At 39.3% G+C, this 18,307-nt stretch overlaps 1 protein-coding gene across 2 annotated transcripts in view; it reads left to right on the top strand.

Annotated features, from left to right (window-relative positions):
- The first annotated feature begins 10,005 nt into the window (after positions 1 to 10,005).
- The window catches only part of STPG2 (sperm tail PG-rich repeat containing 2), a 51,420-nt gene continuing 43,118 nt past the window's right edge, over positions 10,006 to 18,307 (top strand). The window contains exon 1 of one of the 2 annotated variants that reach the window (XR_012775379.1): positions 10,006 to 10,097. Coding sequence is in view for 1 of the 2 variants with exons in the window: in XM_075499276.1 (XP_075355391.1) it covers positions 10,845 to 10,882 (38 nt within the window). In the remaining variant the exon portion in view is untranslated. Of the gene's footprint in view, positions 10,098 to 10,746; positions 10,883 to 18,307 lie in introns of those variants that run through there. The other variant, XM_075499276.1, reaches the window with a different exon arrangement.

The following is an 18,307-nucleotide window of genomic DNA, read 5'->3' as shown; positions in this document are numbered from 1 at the left end:
ACATAGAGACCTAAGAATGTTGCAGGGTTGGCAAAGAGCCAAAGCTTGAAGCCTTGCCCAAGTCTCCTCTTGTTTTTTACCAGTCAATTCAGGGGCATGAATTGCCCTAAAAAGAGCTTATTAGCCTGGTTGTAGTGTTGGGTCTAAGGTGACTGCATGCATTTGCACTGTGCTGCACCTGATGTGTAAAGCCTTTTATACAGCATAGAGCCCTGAGGAGCATGCCGCTTAGGCATGCGACAAGAAATTAGCTTGGGCAAAGCCAGACTTAAGAGCTCTCATTCCATGATTGCACTGCTGAATGCATACCAACCTAGAAAAACTTCTTCTCTAGAGTTCAGTTTCTATTTGGGAGCAGGTTGAAGGCTGCTTTCATGTCTCTGATGAGATGATAATGTTAGGTTGCATGAGGAGGTGCTGGAAGCCTAGGTGCTGGTTGCATGAGGAGGTGCTGGAAGCCCACCACATTCTGGTGATTTAGAGAAGGAAGGAGGCATATGGGAGAGGAAGCTGGAAGGTGTTGCAGGGTCTGAGAGCTCCCTGATTCACTGTGTATAAGGTCAAAGCTGAAATAGCCTTTGGGCACTTGAGATCATGCAGCAGCTAAAACTGTCCGTGCAAGTTCAGTATGAGATCATTAACACGAATATTGTACACAGTCAATAGGATGCCTGTCAGGTGGCTTCTACAGTTTTAAGGCAAGCAGTAACATTTAATGAATTGTGATATAATATGCATGGTTTATACACTAGCCTTTCAGTTTCCAGAGGTTTTGCAAAAGGCCAAATGAATCGGAGTAGTACATACTTCACAAACTGATTTAGTAGTTATGGGCTAGAATTGCAAGGCAGGGGAGGACACCGCATTACGCAGGAGCAGGCACTTGGAAGCAATTGTGGACTTCGTTCAAGATAATGCATGGACTAGTCATCCTTCCTAAAAGCTAAATGGAAAAGACAGTCAAATTACTTTATTGAATAAGAAAGCTAAAAACTCAAAAGTCTTTGCCCAGGATCCTGTGCCATGAATGCATGAGTGGGAGGAAGTGAAACTTAATTCAAGAAGAAAACAGACTCGGACAGGCTAGTTGCAGCTGTGGTTGTCCATGGTAAGTTAGACACAGAAGGTAACCAGAAATCAGAAAAAGTAAACAAGAAGTAGAGGAGAAGTCATGAGCATGAATGCATATTTAATTGCTCAGACATTCCAGGATTAATGTGTCCTCTCCTTTTTACCCAATGTTTAAAATTACTCTCTTTTTATGCTTGAATTTGAAAAGACTTTATATTTTCTTGTTTTTTGTTTTTTTGTTTTTTTTTTTTTTTTTTTAACAAAATGAAGCAGAACTAATTTGGATATGTTTGTGAAGATGACTGTAGAAATCCATACATTTTACTGAAAACTAAATAAGTGAAACAAATCCAATAGCTGTAGGTATGATTTAAGATTGAAATATAAAACTCTAGAAGAATCCAGAAAGGTTTTTATCGTATGAAGTCAGGAACCCTGAAAAAATATGTATTTTGTAGAAAACATTAATAATTCAGAAAATATTTATAAAAGGTTGCTCTCATGTCAGAGGAAATATTTACCTAATATATTTTTTCAAGCATTACAATAGAAGTGCACAATGTTGCTTAGCATTTTGGGAACAGTCATTACTTCTGGAAAGTGCTGATAGGCGTAATCAGTCATTCCTCAGATTTTACATTTAAACTGTCTGTATAACAGTGTGGTTTAAAACAAGAAAAACTTTCCCTTTCCATCAGCAACCTTCAGGCATGTAGGTTAGAGATCTTAAATTCTGTGTCACTGCTGTGTCTTCATCTTTGTTTACAAAGCAGGTATTTTAGCAGCATATAGAGTCTAGCTAAGATCAAGGTGCTAGATACTGCACAAATGCATCGTAATAATCCATTCCCTGAAGAATTTACATTTCTAAAGGTGGAAAGGAGGACATAACATATTTACATGTAATTTATGTGTATATATATTAGCGGAATAGCAAAGGAGATTGTTTGGCAAGTGTTCTGTTAGATCACAGTGTATTACAGTTTTATTTCTACATTTGTTAATATTGAAGAATGGTTTGTCTGGGAGACAGCTGAGCTAAACTGGAAGACAAAAGGAGGATTTAGACTTTATTTCCCAGGGGAAGGGGAGGGATGGAAGTAAGTGTGGGCAGGGCAACACTTAGGAGCTCAGAGGAACGATGTCAGCCTTTTGCCGTTCCACTGGGTTCACCCCAGTGCTATTTCCATTTTCCTGCCCGCTCTAATAGAGACTCTTTTACCATTAGATGTGCACATGGCTGCTAGCTGGAACACACCAAAAGCTTTTAGAGCCTCACAAGCTCTTGTTCGCGGTGAACAGGCGAGTTGTGCTGGCTTGCTGTTTCTTTCCTATTACTTTAAAAAAAAAAAAACACAAAAAAAATTCTAATGTAACTTTTGCCTGTACTTAAGGACTGAATTACGAAATGGCATTACACACTTGCAAATGGAAATGAGAAGCCCAGAATTTACAAGTGAGGTGGGAGAGGGATGCATCCACAGGAAAAGGAGTCTCCTAAAGTGCTGTCTGCATATTAGAGTGGGGGAAAAAAAGCTTAGGGAATGCTGCTCTGGAGCCTATAGCGCCTGCTGTTTAAAATGCCTACATTGCTTGCCTCTGAGCTCACAATACAGCTGGCATGCTATCAAATATCCAAAAGGGTATTAGCAGTGGGATTTTAGTAAAAGCCTCTGTGTTTAATAACCAGTGCTGGTTTTATTTAAACTTATCCAGCACTAAGTAGAGGGGAAGAACCTAACAAAAACCCAATTGTGCACATCTTTCTCTTATTTCAGTATGTACATGTCTTTGTAGAGCAAGGCTTTTCTGATGCAAATATTGTTCCTAGAGATAGTTCACATCTTTCCAGCTTACTGCTCCAACTAGTTTTTCAGTTTTGTGGTCTTTCACATTTTTTTTGGTCTCCTTTTTCTTCTTGTAATCACTTTGTGTTTAGCTTTTGACCCTCCCTTTTCCCTTCACCCCTGGAGTGCTGATCTAACTTCTAAAAGCTTTGAGAAATATATATCCATGAAGTCCTTTTGCCTTGACCCCTTCCTGACTGCTGCTGGAAGTGCAGTTCTATGTGGCATCTGTATATTTCCACCTGTACTTATAGTTACCATAGAAACCGGCCACAGGCTGCGTAAAGCCACTGATGAGGCAAGGAGGAAGGGATAAGCCTTTTAGTTCCTAAAATAGAATGGTAAGTGTAGGCTGAGAACGAATCTCACTCTAATTGTCCAGGATGCACACCCAGCAAAGTATGAATTCTGGTGGTGCTGTATAGTAGCATTCAAATAATATTTATTATTCAAGGAAATGTATGCATTGCTCCAGCCCAGCTGTTCTTCTCTCACTGCCATGGGGGGGGTCATCATGTTCCCAAACTGACCTGTGACTGGGTGAGCTGTTATGGCAGCTGGTAAAGTTTTTGTGCCATAAAATACCTCAGAGTCACAACAGTTGAAACAGAAAGGTTGTAGGATGCTTTGATCTTATTTTAATAGGGGGAACTCTTCCTCTCCTTTGCATTTGCACTTGTGCAAGAGAATTTTTTGGCCTGGTGAACAAGACTGAATTCAGCTTGCTTCAGTTCTGAGACAAAATTCAATTTTTCCTTTGAAAAGAGGTGATACTAATTTTTCTGCAGCTTTAGAGTCTGGGTTATTGTTTTCAGCTGGGCAATGTGAATGTTAAGCACAGGTATTCTGCTCTGATAGCAATCTATAGAGATGGTGTGAATGATCACATAACGTGTGAGTCAAAGACATAGGCTGGTGAAAGCTGCAGCTGGGCAAACCTGCAGCTGGTAAATGTAGCAGAAACTCATCTGACATCCAAGCTTAGCCTCAGCAATCCGTTTTGCTTCTGAACGTGGGTGGGATTTTGGGTGGCATTGAAGCAATACCACTGTGTGCCCAGAACACTGAGGAGCTGGAAGCTTGAGTCCCTCTCCTTCCATCTCCTGTCTTGCTCTCAGGTTTAAGTTTCTCCAGTGGTAAGACGTTATGAGGAAGATGCCCATTTTGCTGGATTTTCTAAAGCCTCAGTTTGGTAACTTCGATTTAACAGGAGACAGGACTTTGTTATCTAGGACTTTGGGGATGCCCATTTAGCAGAAGGGTTAACGAACAAAATGTTCTATATACTTCACTGATTTCTTGATGGAAGGTGATGAAGGGCTTTGATGATGGGCAAGAATGGCCCATGCACCATATATACTTACAATGTATGCTGCAGGCAGAAATGGGCAAGCACAACTTACTCTTAAAGCCAACCTGAAGTTATGTGACTGTACCACTATGGTCCCGAGCTGAAGCTAACACTGAAATGTCAGGAGGGCTTGTTAGGGCTGGTGTGATGCTGACTACAACCACATGGCTTTGGCCAGTGCAGAATATGGACAAAACTGCTGAGTCTGCTGATTTGTCTCACTGTCAGTTTATGATGCTGCTTTTTTCCGAGCCAGGCAGCTGTTTACTGGCAACTGGAGTAAGAGCACTGCGCTCTCAGTTCCCACAAGCTGCTGAACAGTTGTCAAGGGGAAGCTAACTGCCATTAACTACTTTCCCTGACTGCATTTGAATTGTAAACAACTTTGTATTCAGTTACCGGTTCTTTGCAACTGCTGATGCTAGATCCTGGTCTCATTTATAACAACTAATTTGGAATTACACATTGATTTAATCACACTTGCTTTTCACTTAATAGCATCACCGATGAGACAAGACTGACTTCTCCCTTGCCCCCAATACTATTCAACCTTGCTGAAGTCTTAAATAATATATTTGTGTAGCCTCCATGGTATACTTCAGTGGGTCTTATTCAACCTCTTTGTGCCTAATAAAACTCAGTGATAGTTGTATTTGCCAGAATAGATTTATTTTTCTTTTGGAATGACTATGTTTTTAACATAATAATGAAAAAAGTTTTTAATAAATTCTAACATACTAAATAAAATATATTAAAAAGGTGTTTTTTAAATATCACTGTATCTGATCTGTAAGATTATGGAACTTAACTTGAAAAAGAAGCTTCTCAGCTGCCAAGTGAAAAAATACCACCAGTTTATTAACAAAGGAAAATATGTTACAGATGAGATTACTCTGGTGCCATATATATATCAGCGGTATGTGTTCACTTATCCACTTCCTAATGACAACAACAGATAGAACATACTAAATTCAGCTAGCTGTGTAGATTATGCTGTTTTAAGTAGTTTTATTTTGAGAAGTGTCTGCTTGCCACAGTCTCGGACACCACTAAGCATATTTTTTTCCCTACTAAATACAACTCCAGGTCCAGTACTTTTTATCAGAGACTCCATGGTTTATAGTCACAGATTGCTATTCTCTCATCACGTGGGCATTATTAGAAATTAACAAAAAGCCCTGCAATTCTTTCTTTCATATGCATGGCTGAATACAGAGGGTATAACTAGAAACTTTGAGCTACTAAAAATATATCCATGGCCCATAGCGCTCACTGTTCTGCTTCTTGAGATAGCTGATGGAATTTGTTTCTAAAGGACCAAGCCTGCTATAATGATGTTCTGCAGCAGAAGATGGTTGTTCTTAATGAAGCCAGCTTTTAACCAGCTCCTGTCAAGAGACGTTGGATTGATAGCAAAGGTAGATAGATGCATGCACTACAGATGTTAACAAAAAATACTAAGCGGTTAGAGTAAAGACAACTTTATGCATTCTAAACCATTTTATCTGTAATAATCACCCTTTTGGAGAGGAGAATTGTAATATATAATGTGTTTATATTACATGGTGTGAAAGCTCAGAACTTCTCCTGAATCACAGTTGCAATATAATGCTCTTATTTATAATATCCTCTTCTTTAAAACAAGCAAAGAAAACCCAAAAAACCACTTCTTTAGCTTTTTTCCCCTGTTTAGAAATCCAATATTCAGCTTCAGTACGTAATGCAACATGCTACCTTTCTCAATCTACAGCATGTCTTGAATGTTGTGCAATTGTTTCTGACATATTGTGGCAGTATGAAGTGCAAATCCAGGACCATATTTACCAATGCAACTTGTTTATTTTTAAAATTATTGTGGTGATGGCATTGGCATTTTTTCATCTGCAGAAGTCTTTGTATTCATGTGTATGGACTGTACTTGAGGATTTAATCCTGGATTTGGTGTTTTGGATGCAACTGAAATATATATAAATAATGATAAATAGAAAACATGCATGAAGAATTAGAGGACAGTATTGGAACTAGGGAAAAAAATTGGAACAACAAGTATGTCTTTATATCAGAGCTCTCCTCAGCCAGACCAGTGTTCCCTTTTATCCAAACGTTCTATGTACAATTTGTCCATGCAGTAACCCAATTGGTGCAGTGGTTTCAGCTGCAACTTGCTGCCTGTATAGCTATTTGGAAATGAGAAAAGGAAATGAATCAACAAATCTCACAGTAGATTGGAAGATGATAATGTGAGCAGAGTGAGGTCTGAGCCACAGAAAGAACCCTGGTGGAAAACTATGGTTAGATATTCTCACATGATGGGCTTTAAAAATGAAACAGATGCAGAATTTGCAGCAGAATGTAGAAAGAAATGCTAGGGTAAGGAGAATCATCTCTTGGGAATATTCCCAACAGAAAGACATCTGGCCTGGGATTAGAAATCTGGACTATTTCATCTGAATTATCTTGAAACATTTATAATTTATCCTCTTGGTGATCTTCAGCTTCCCTGCTCACTGTTTCTTTTGTAATAAGCCCATTTTTCCTTTCTCTCCCCCCCCCCCTTTTTTTTTTTTGTAAAATGTAGTCCTCTCTCACTGCTACATTGTCTTTAACCAGTACCTTTGTATAGTGTAATTCAGACTAGATGAATTTCAGAGTCTAAATGATCTTAGGTGCATCAGAAATAAGAGCAGAGCATTATTAAAGCACCTTTTCACGCTGCTTGGGCAACTCTTTTCTTTTAAATATATTTAATGCTTTGTATTTTGAATATTTACATTTTTATTTTAAAAGTGTCTATTTACATTGTTTAATTTCTACAAGTTTCATGAAAACCTCTTCACTAGGAAGCTTTCCTTCATGTCTAATGGCTTTGTCTCTCATACTGCATTTTAAGCCTGGGACTTCTCATGTGAACCACCCCAAAATACATATATTCCCCCCCCCCCCGGTATTTTGGCAAACTGCTTATCTGCTAGTTTCATGTTGTGAAATGTTTTTTTTATGGGGATGCCTGTGTGAGTCTTCTAAATTTTCTTTGGAGATGTAAAACACATCTATTTTTATTGGCTTCCTCTCCTTACAAGATTTTATACTACAGCAATTTCTTTCCAACCTCAGATAGGAATATATGACTACATCCAATTCAAATAGGGATGATATCAGAAAAAGAGAGGAGCAGAAGCCTGCAGTTTTTGCTGCATGAAGCCCGCTCCAGAAATGATTAGAGAAGCAGAGACTCCTGTATACTGAATGCGGGTATTGGCCCAGTGGTCACTGTCAGGTCCTGGGTTAGAGGCCCATACTCGGGTGACCTCTGATCCTTGTCATGCATATTTAAGACATCGCTTATGTGAGAGCTCCATCAGCATTTCACATACACAACCTGAATAAAAATAATGAATACTTTACCTAAACAGGAAGAATATCACTTATTATAGAAGAGTTTCATTATTGATTTCCACTTGTAGCAGCTTTTTAAAGTGACCCTGTAATTCTGGAATGGCTGTTGATGAAGTATGATTTCTTAAGGTGAATAGATAGTACGGTATGGATATGTTTAATCTCAGAGCTGTAGTAGCCTGAAGATATTTATAAATACTTTTTTTGGTGAAAGTACTGGAAATTTGAAAGCTTTCTGCTGCATCATGTTTGCAATGGTGAAATGGGCAGAGTTCAGTTATACCGCATATAACCTGAGGAAAATTGGGGAAATGCGCCATCTAGAGCTACCTCTGTAGTATTTCTTTTCTTGTCGTTGTGTGTTTCTTTTTTTAATGTCTTTTCTACAAAGCTATTGTTGAAAACCATATCAAGAAATTCTGCCTGTTAGTACCAATGAACGTGAGTAAATATTTTAAACTTTGTGTATATTGCCATTTTTTTCACATATGCAGGCCTAATGTTAAGGAAAAAAATAATTCTATTGAGAATTAAATCCCTATTGAGTTTAAATTTTATTAGCGTATTTTTAGTTTTTCAGGTTGGGGGCTAAATTAGCTGCCTGCACAGCCAGCTGTGGTCACGAGGAATCTGCACCAGTTTTATACAAATGCTCTGTGTGAATGTAAGATGTTCTCAGAAAGGCTGAGGTATGTTTAAATAGGAGACTCGGAACCTTAACATGCCCTCAGTAAATACAATTCTAATAAAAGGTATAGGTTGATGGAAACAACAGGGTGTGAATGTGTCCTGGTTTCAGCTGGGATATAGAGTTAATTTTCTTCCTAGTAGCTGGTGTAGTGCTGTGTCTTGGATTTAGTATGAGAATAATGATGATAGCAACTACTAAAACATCAATGTGTTAAGTAATGTTTGCACCAGTCAAGGACTTTTCAGTTTCCCATGGTCTGCCAGGTGCACAAGAAGCTGGGAGAGGGCACAGCCAGGACAGCTGACCCAAACTGGCCAAAGGGCTATTCCATACCATATGGCGTCATGCTCAGTATATAAACTGGGAGGAGTTGGCTGGAGAGCAGCGATCGCTGCTCGGGGACGGGCTGGGCATCAGTCAGTGGGTGGTGAGCGGTTGCATCACTTGTTTTTTTGTTGTTGTTGTTTTCTCTGTCTCTCGTTGTTTTCCTTTTCATTACAATTTATTATTGTTGTTGTTTTAATTATTAAACTGTTCTTATCCCAGCCCACAAGTCTTCTTGCTTTTACTCTTCAGATTCTCTCCCCCATCCGACTGGGGAGGCAGGGGAGGGTGAGTGAGCGGCTGTGTCGTGCTTAGTTGCTGACTGAAGCTAAATCACAACAGAATGATTGCCTGCTTGGAGGTAATGATTGCAGAATAATTACCTGCTTTACCTATGCTCGTCCTTTTTCAGCAATGGGAAATACCTGATGTATCATCTCCCATCTGAATGCACACGTCAAGGGAGAAAACGTGCTCCTTCATTGGTCTTCCCGCATTTCTTTGTGGTTTGAGAGGATGTACAAAGATGTGGTATCAAGTGTCTTCAGAAAATCACCTGTACTCTTTGGTTGTAAGCTTGGTGCAAAGAAACAAGACATGTAGCTGCTTCTGGGGTCCAAGCAGAAAGAGGACACGTTTGAAGAGAGAGCTGCATTTTGAAAGCAAACATTGAGGCCAGTCATCAGCAGTTTGGAAATCAGCACTACGTATGGACAAAAGGCTAGAAACTATGCATGTAGCTCAGTCGCTGTGGTGTGGGAGCAAAAAGTTATGTGATCAGCATTTGTCACTTGAGAGTTTTTGGGAAACAAAGATGGAAACAGCACAACATGTAATAATAATTATTAGCAATAATCATTCCAGGGCCTAGTTTAGCCTTGTTTAGTATACTTGTTTATTTCCAGGGCCTAGTTTAGCCCCAGCTTGCTGGAGGAAAGCTTTGCTGCCTGTTTTTGAGACGTTACTTATTTCCCAAATGTCTGTGTTGTCTCCTCACCTCTCCTACAGTTTCTGTAGGATAGGGGTAGTGTAGCTGAGGGCTTCCCACTATTATTACTACTCCCTAGTCATTAAGGAGGACACAGAACCGGGTTAGGACCCAGTAAAATAAACAGAATGAGGCCGTTCAAAAGCACCATCACCATACATGTTTCTGGTTTACCGTGACTCTGGGAGGAGACTGAATGGTAGCAGCCACTACTGCAGGATGAACGTGAAAAAAAGCTCTGCTGCAGGCCAAGTACCACTTTAACGGATGAAGCAATGAAATGGGAGGGAGTAACTCCTTTATGAGCATGCTTCCTCAGAGCCTGACTCGGTGCCTGGGGAAAGCCGCTACGGCCCGGGTCGGGACAGGCGGCGGCCGCCACCTGCCGTGCTACGGCCCCCGAGCTGTGAAGACCTTCACCGCAAAACCGTAAGGCCCGACCGCGGGAGGCGGGGCGGGGAGGCTGGGGTGGGGAAGAGGGAAAGAAGGCGGTAGCAGTCGCAGCCCCCGGCTGAGGAGCGGCGCTGCCCGGCGGGGCCGCCACCGGCCCTCGCTGCGACGGCGACGGGCGGGACCGGCTCCTGCGGGGGGCCTGGCCTCTCTCGCCTGGGGCTGGAGACGCGGCGAACGGCAGGCAATGGCGGAGGGCGGGCGCCTGGCAGTCTCCCCTCCTCTCCGCTGTGGGCCAAGCCCCTGCGGCTCGGCGGGCAGCCGCTTTCCTCACAGTGTCCGCCCTCTCCGCCGCAGTGCCCGCAGCTGAGCGCTACGGTTACCGGTCCCGTACGGAGCGGCCTCTCGGCTCCTACGTGCCCGAGCGGGGGGCGGCTCTGGCCGTGCCTGCTCCCAGCCGCCTGCGTGCAAGCGGCGCTCGGCCCTTCCGAGGGGCACGAGCGCGGCCGCGGGGCCGAGTGCAGCAGCGCGGAGGGACCGCGCCGGCCCCTGAGGCGCATTACTGGCGCCTGCGCAGAGAGAGGGTCGACTCTTCAATTTGTTAGGCGCGTAGAGGGCTGAACGTAATAAAAACATACGTGAAGAAGCAGTAATACGTTTCGTTAGCCGCCAACGGGCGGGGCGTGAACGGGAGAGATGTTAAGGCGGTGCAGAGCTAGTGATTTGAGAGGTGCCTCTGAGTTTGTAACGCATAGCTCGACGCTGCGCAGTTTCTCAACAGTGTGAATGTACCTGTGCTCCATTTTTCAGCGAGATTGTCTCAGGTATTTACCTTAGCTTGGAGATCACCATCCTTTGCATAAAAAGCATAAAAGCATATTTTTTTCCCCCTCCCACTAGGCTGCACTCTAGTGAAGTAGGTGTGCCCTTTTAGAGTAGTGAGGTAATAGTATCTTTTCTTTAAGGTTAAAAATTAAGAAGTCTAGCACGGCCTAAAGTAGAAGTGAATCTCAGATAGAAGTTAGTGTACAGTGAGGTATAAATATGTTTTACTGTGAATGTTATTTTGTGACTAGACTGTGAATGTTACAAGAATATCTCTTTGTAAGAAGGTTTTCTTATTTTTTTTTTTTGTTATGAAGACTAAGATGATGTAGTTTAGCATATAAATAATATGATAGTATGAAGCCAGTTCAATTTTTCCATCTCCACTAAGCCTTAAAATGACTTGAGAACTTTTCAATGACTTACCTATTTGTAGCACATGCACTTTTCTATTTGGTTGCATTAACTTTTTTTTTTTCCCCAGAGCTCTGTGTATTTCTAAAAATATTACCAAAACATACAAATATTGGTCCTTTCCCTATCCTCAGATCTGCAACTACTAGGATAAGTGGTGAGTCTATGTACTGCTTTAAACCCCATTACAGCAGATTACTTAGAAAGCCGTTCTGAAAGTATAGTATTCTTTGCTTTCCAGTAACAGTGGGATTAAAGATACAGTTTATAAGCATAAAAACACTGAAGTCCATAAGACTCATATTTAGGGTTAAGTGAGAAATTTTATGCTTTAAATCAATTTTAAAAGTTTTAAGATTTTTACTTTGGCTTACTGAAATGAAATATCAACAATGGTCAAAAGTATATAAAACAATGATATATTCTTTTCTTGGTTTCTTTTGCCTTTACTTCGATATTGCTGCAGTTTAGAAATAAAGTGACAAGTAGTTTGAAAACTGCTCCAGTGACCCTGAAGATAGTAATGCATTTGAGCACAATAAAATCTCTGCTGAAAATAAACTGGCAGTTAGGCATTGCTTTACTCACAGAGAAACAGATTCAATCTTAAAATTGTTTTCAGTGTGCTTTTATTGATCCAATGCTTTTTACTTACTGTATTTATTAGGGTACATGATCATAATGATCCCAGTTTAAAATATTTAAGTTCTGTAGCAATTTTAGGAGTAAACAATAGGGGAGGGTGGAGTTGGAGATTAGCCATCTCCATACATCTTTTAGCATCTAAAGTTTGAAACCTTGTTCTTAGGATGCCAACAATCAGCAGTATTCATATAACAGATCTGAATAGAATAACCTCTTCCTACAAGTAAGTTGGCCAACAATGGAAGAAAATACAGGAAGATACTATTTGTTATGATTATTATTTAATCTCATGTATCCTCTCTGTTTCCCCTAGTTTCTTCTTTTTTTCTGTAGTAAGATTCTTATAATGTAGCCCCTGAAGGTGAATGCTATCTGATGTTTAAAAACCTCAGTTTTCCCTTCGTCTTTTTAGGTAGTTGTCATATTTCCTAAACTTTTTTGTTGTTGTTGTTTGTGGTGTTTTTTTTGTTTGTGTGTGGGTTTTGTTTTGTGTTTTTTTTTTTTTACTTATTTGAAGTTACAGATTGTGCTGTAGCTAAAAATGTCTTTGTAGCCTAATGAACTAACAAGACAACAGCTTCTAAAGGAAAAGAGTTGTGCATTAGTTTTGTTAAATACTTGTCTCCGAAAGAGAAAAGTGAATTCAGTTGATGTTGAGAGCAAAGGTAGAGACCTTCCCAAGGTGGGCAGATTTTTACTGCTTTATTTTACACATACATTTATTGTTAAATAATAATAACAGAACGGAGAACTTGTAGTTTGATTGAATGATGTTATTTTCTGTATGTTTAGTAGTTGTTTTTGTTGATTAATGTTGTGTTTACTGAACTAGAAATGTAACAGTTTGAAGATTTTGCAGGTCTGGGATCATGTCATCTTAATCCGTGCATGAGAGCGAGCAGGAGATTGGCAGGCCTTATGGCTGAGGTGTTCATGCTTCCCATGAGAACATATAACCCAACTGTGCATTAGGACCTTATTGCTTAAACTGGGACTAGGGGCAAAAGTGGCATGTGTACAAGATTACAGAATTTGACATGGCATATGGTCTTGTTAGTGAAGTTGTAGAAACCTCAAATAAAGATAGAACAGATGTTAATAAAACTCATTAGGCAAACAGGCAGCTGAACTAAGTATTCATGCTTTTTTCTAGGTGTTGTAAATGTAAAAAATAGGAAGAGAACTGGACTGCTCAGTTTTAGAGACATAAAATATACCAGAAACCGGTGGAAAGAAAACAATCAACTGGTCTTTGTCAGTATACAAATTCTTTAAGAGCAACAGCATATTTTGTGTTAGTTGCAGTTAGTTGCAGTAAAACAAAACAAATCCCCAAACCCAAACAAACTATTCCTACCTGAGTCCCCTTAAAGTCATATACAAGTAAGTTGGTATTTTGTCAACAACAATTTTAAACTGAACTGAAATTCCATCTCTCAGTAGCAGAATACAATGCTAGACTGGTAGGAGTGGTGGCGTAGCAAGGATGATCAGGAGGCCTGTGGTGACAAAAACAGAATTACGGGGAAGGTTTTGGTTACCCCTCTACACTTTGAGTTGGGATCTCATCAGGCTTGGCAGTGTGCTGAGAGTGGGCCAGCACTCTTTAGACACAATAAAGAAGTGATCTGTGGATTGCAGAAGAGGAGAGCCAATTTTGACCTTCTGAGCAGCATGTTTCAGAATGTTACTACTGTCTAGCTAGTCTCGGAGTGGCCATAAAGTACTTAAATTTTGCATCCTTGAAAGAACAGAAAAAAACTAGTAGCAAATGGTAAGTGTGTTTAATTTCAAAAAAGGGAATTATGTAGAATGATAAAGCTTTTCACAAAGAAGTGGAAGGGCTTAGCCAAATGGGTGAAATGCTTGCAAGTGGCATGGACTCTGTTAACAAAAATTATACTAGAATTGTAGGGCAAATACCTGTCACTTATCAGCTGGATTCTAGAGCAATTAAAACAAACTAGTGTACACAAAATCTGGGTAAAATTATGTATTGAGAGTAAGATGAAACTCTTAAAGTCACAAATTGAATATAAAAAGACAATAGGGCAGGTCAAAATGATTATGAGGAATGAGTTTTCAAAGAAATAGAAACTACTAAGAATCCTTGTACAAATACATCACAGGTAGGAAGCCTGCTGGAGAATTTACAGGGCAAACAGCGGATCCTTTTACAGGTATAAAAGGATTATCCAAAGAAAACAAAGGAAAAAAGATGAAAGCTGAATGTTGTCCTTGTTGACTGGAAAAGAGCTGAAGGAGGTTCCCACAGTGCAGTCTCTCTTTGTATGTGTTTTGGAGGAGCTTTCTTAGAATTGGGTTGTTGGAAGAAGAAATTGCCAAGATAAGATCCCTGAGCAAGATTGTGTTCACCAAAGAGTTTTAATGAAACTCATGTATGAAACCACTGACTGACTAACCATGGTGTGCAAACTATTACTTACAGTTTTGTTAGTACTGAGAGAACGGGTGGTGGTGTACATGACACATTTTTGAAGAGTTTTAGCAGAAACATTGGGAACTGTGGGGCTGGTAAGTTTGGCTTCTGTGTGAAGTCATTTGGTGGAATTTACGTGGTAAAGGATAGAGCTGTAGGCATGTGGATAAGATTGATATAATGGGAAAGACTCTGTGCAATTTGTAAGGTGCCGTACAAACCTATTACAGGTCTTTGAAAGGGCCAATAAACAAGCAGGAATTTTGATTTAATTGATGTATTCTACAAGAGTTTACAGAAAGACTTTGAATGGTGTCACCAAATGAGTTTAAAGAAATTGAACTTCCATGTATCAAGGTTTAGTAATTGTCAATAAACAGAAAACAAGATGAGAAATAATTGCTGGCTTTCTTATGTAAGGGAGTCTCACAGGAATTTGTTCTAGGGTCTCTGCTATCTAATATCCCATAAGTGATCTGGAAAAAAGTGATGAGCAAGGTGGTAAAGTTTGCTCACTGCACTGATTTATTCAAGGTAGTAAAAATGAAATCTTGTTACAAAGAGCTGAACAAAGACTTTGTGATACTGCATGATGGAGTGACAAAATGGCATGGGAGATTCAGTGCAGGTAAATGAGCTTGGGAAAGCCAATCTTAATTTTCCACATTAAAACCAAGGATGCTGAAATTACATATGGCACAAGAGAGATCTTAAAATTATAACACTTCATTTGAAGCAAATGCTAGCTCAAAGCACAGTAGCAGTCAGGGAAAAAAAAAGGCAACTAGACTATTAGGAATTATTAGACAAGGGATAGAAAACAAACCATAAAACCTTATTATGCCCTTGCATAAATGCCATAGTTTGCCTGCAGATTCATTGTTACGTGAAGTTCTGGTTACCCCTCTCTGAAAGTGTATTACAAAATTAAAATGCATACAGGCATGATCATAGATATGAAAAGACATTTTCTTAAGGAGTCATTAGATAGATTAGGGTTCTTCATCCCGGAAGAGTTACAACCAAGATGATAGAAGCCTATGTAGTGTTGACTTTCATAGAACAGATGGATGAGAAGTGACTGTTTATGATTTCTTTTTTCTTCCTAATGCAAAAAAGGAGGGGTATCATGTGAAATTATTCAGTGGAATGTTCAGAACAAAATGGTACATAGTTATGTGGTCAAAGATTAGACAAATTGGTGGAAGCAGAATTTCTGAAAAGGTATTAAATGTACTTTTGTAGGAAGTTCTTTAGCTGCAGATTGCTAGAATCTGGCAGTGAGTATTAGGAGAAATATTGCCGCATGCTTACCCTTCTACGGCCGATCAGCAAGCAAGATGGTAATACTGGGCAAGGTGGATGTGTAGTTTGATCCAATGTTGTCATTCTTGTGTTTTTATGTGATGGGAACAAAATGTGGCAGAGACTGCAGCAGGTGTTTGTATACCTCCTGGTACAGCTGCTGTGCATGCAGCAGGGGAGGCTGCCACCGTGGCTGCTGCATGGTGGTTTCCCCCTCTCCTGCTCTGGAACCTGACCTGCCTGTTGCAATTGTGTGAGGTCTCAAAGCTGGAGGGGGGCTATGGTTTTAAGTTGGTGCCACATAGACTGCTGGTATTTTAGCTAGGGAGCATGAAGCGGGGATCAGGTGAAAAAATCAGAATTGGGCATGACTCTTGTGCCTGTTCTCCTTGGAATGCAGAAGTCTGATCTTCCTAATGCTTTCTTGAGTACTTCTAGGCATTGTAGGGAGAGTTTTTAACTTTTTTCTTTTTCCCCCCCCTCCTGTCTGCTAGCAAAGATAAATGTGTGGGAGCAGTGTCTCTCACTACTGGGAGCTGATCAGGGATGCTGTTTGCCTGAGGCAGTACTTCTTATTAATCTTAGAGTGATGCTTATAACTTGAAATGGAACCCATCTTTAGATGTATAATTAAGTCCTTATGTCAAGAACAAAAATGTAAATTTAGCTTTTTAAGCTTTAATATGCAGGGTAAACTTTATACAACAAGAGCATAGCATGACTGAAGTAGTATCAGTGCCAGCAGCTACGAAATACATAAAACAATGCAACTATGGAAAGAGTTAGACTGTCTAAAGCATGGGGCTAACCGACAGTGAAAAAGTCCATGTTATAGTTGTGTATGTCATCTAGTGTACTTACTTTTAGTGGTGTTTTTTTTTTTCTTACTGTACAATCATTTAGGACAGGCCAACTGCTATATACGTTCCCAAGTGGGAAAAGGTGATAATGCTGTTTGTTGCATTAAATTTTTTACTAGAATGATGAAATCACAGTCATAGAGTATCATAAAGCGTCTTTACTGCTCTTCCTTGTTTATCTTCTTTTTCCTGAATCTTCTTCCAGCTTAAGCTATAATGGAAAAAGATCAAATAACTCATTAAGTAATGATGTTCCATATGAGAACCTTTACTCTGTTTTTAGGCATAATAGTTTGAAATTAGTGATGTAATTGGACACTTATCTTTGCCACTTCTATTTGATTGTTGGTTGTTCATTGTGGAAGTTGTGGATCACTGTTGTGTTTTTATGAGAGTGTAGCGGTGAGAACAATATGCTACAAAAGGTGGCAGATGGCAGGCTTTGCAGAATGGCATCTTTTCTTCATGTTTCAACTGAGATACATCATGTTATGTACTTCTATTAATTTAATCTTGTGCTACACTGTTTTCCATCACACCTGCCATAATACTGCATAAATAATGTGTTACGATGCGAGATATCATTGGTCAAAAATAAAGCAAGCTGTATCTGAAAACTTACATTTAGTAAAGATGCTAATTTTAAAAGTATGCAGAAACTGCATTTTCAATCTTGACAGTTACAGTAGCAGCACTGTTTTCCATCACACATGCCATAATACTGCATAAATAATGTGTTACGATGCAAGATATCATTGGTCAAAAATAAAGTAAGGTATATCTGAAAATTTACGTTTAGTAAAGATGCTAATTTTAAAAGTATGCAGAAAATGCATTTTCAATGCTTGACAGTTACAGTAGCAGCACTAATGATGAAGTTGTTTTGGAAATCTAAGGTTTTCCTCACAGTTCTTGTCTTATGTCCCATTTAGAGTAGTAGGAAGTCAAGTACTTCAGTCTTGTTTTCTAATTAATTTTCTTGGCAAATGATCACATTTTTTCCTGATGTCTACAACAGGCTATCTCTACTGTCTTAAGAATTACCATGGAGCTCACTTGTAAAACCATATAAATCTTCCAGAATGTATTTAAAAAAAAAAAAAAGAATGCTGTAGCTTCTTAGATATTAAGAAGACCACAGTCTTTTAGTTCTAGTTTGATGTACTTAAGTATAGAGGTTTCTGTACATAAAGCTCAATTATAACTAAAATGTTTAGGACACTAAAATGTTTGAAGTGAAGGAACTGATGCTGATTAGATTACTGGTTAGAACCTGGCTTGCTGAGGTCTTCATCAATGGCAGGGTCTTTACCATTATAGAGTAAATAGTGAAATTGTGCTTTTGGTTTTTACTCTACAGTTTTATTCATTATTTTACTTTATTGAAACTCTTTGGGATACGGACTAGAATACGTCAGAATTTTGGAAACAGTAATTCATTGGAGGATGCAGATGAGAAATAATGATTTTTAGCTTCTTTGTGTGATGATTTTTCCTAATTGAAATCAAGTAAAACAACTTTGAAAAAAGTAATAATTATCTACAGTGCTTTAATGTTACTGGCCACAGTGTGGTGTTTTTGTGTGGTGTGGTTTTTTTTTTTTTTTTCTTTTTAATAGATGCATCTAGGTATCAGAATTATTTTAATAAAGTTGTTATCAGGTTTGTAGTTAATTCATGGTAATGTGTTTGGTTTTCTTTTTTTAAATATATTTTAGAACATCAAAGGTGGCAAGAGTCTGCCAAATAAGAGAAGTGCT

The sequence above is a fragment of the Mycteria americana genome, chromosome 4 (genome assembly GCF_035582795.1).
Source record: "Mycteria americana isolate JAX WOST 10 ecotype Jacksonville Zoo and Gardens chromosome 4, USCA_MyAme_1.0, whole genome shotgun sequence".
In the NCBI taxonomy this organism is placed as follows: Eukaryota; Metazoa; Chordata; class Aves; order Ciconiiformes; family Ciconiidae; genus Mycteria; species Mycteria americana.
Note: the sequence above shows the minus strand (reverse complement) of the source record. Positions and strands in the feature narration are given on the sequence as shown.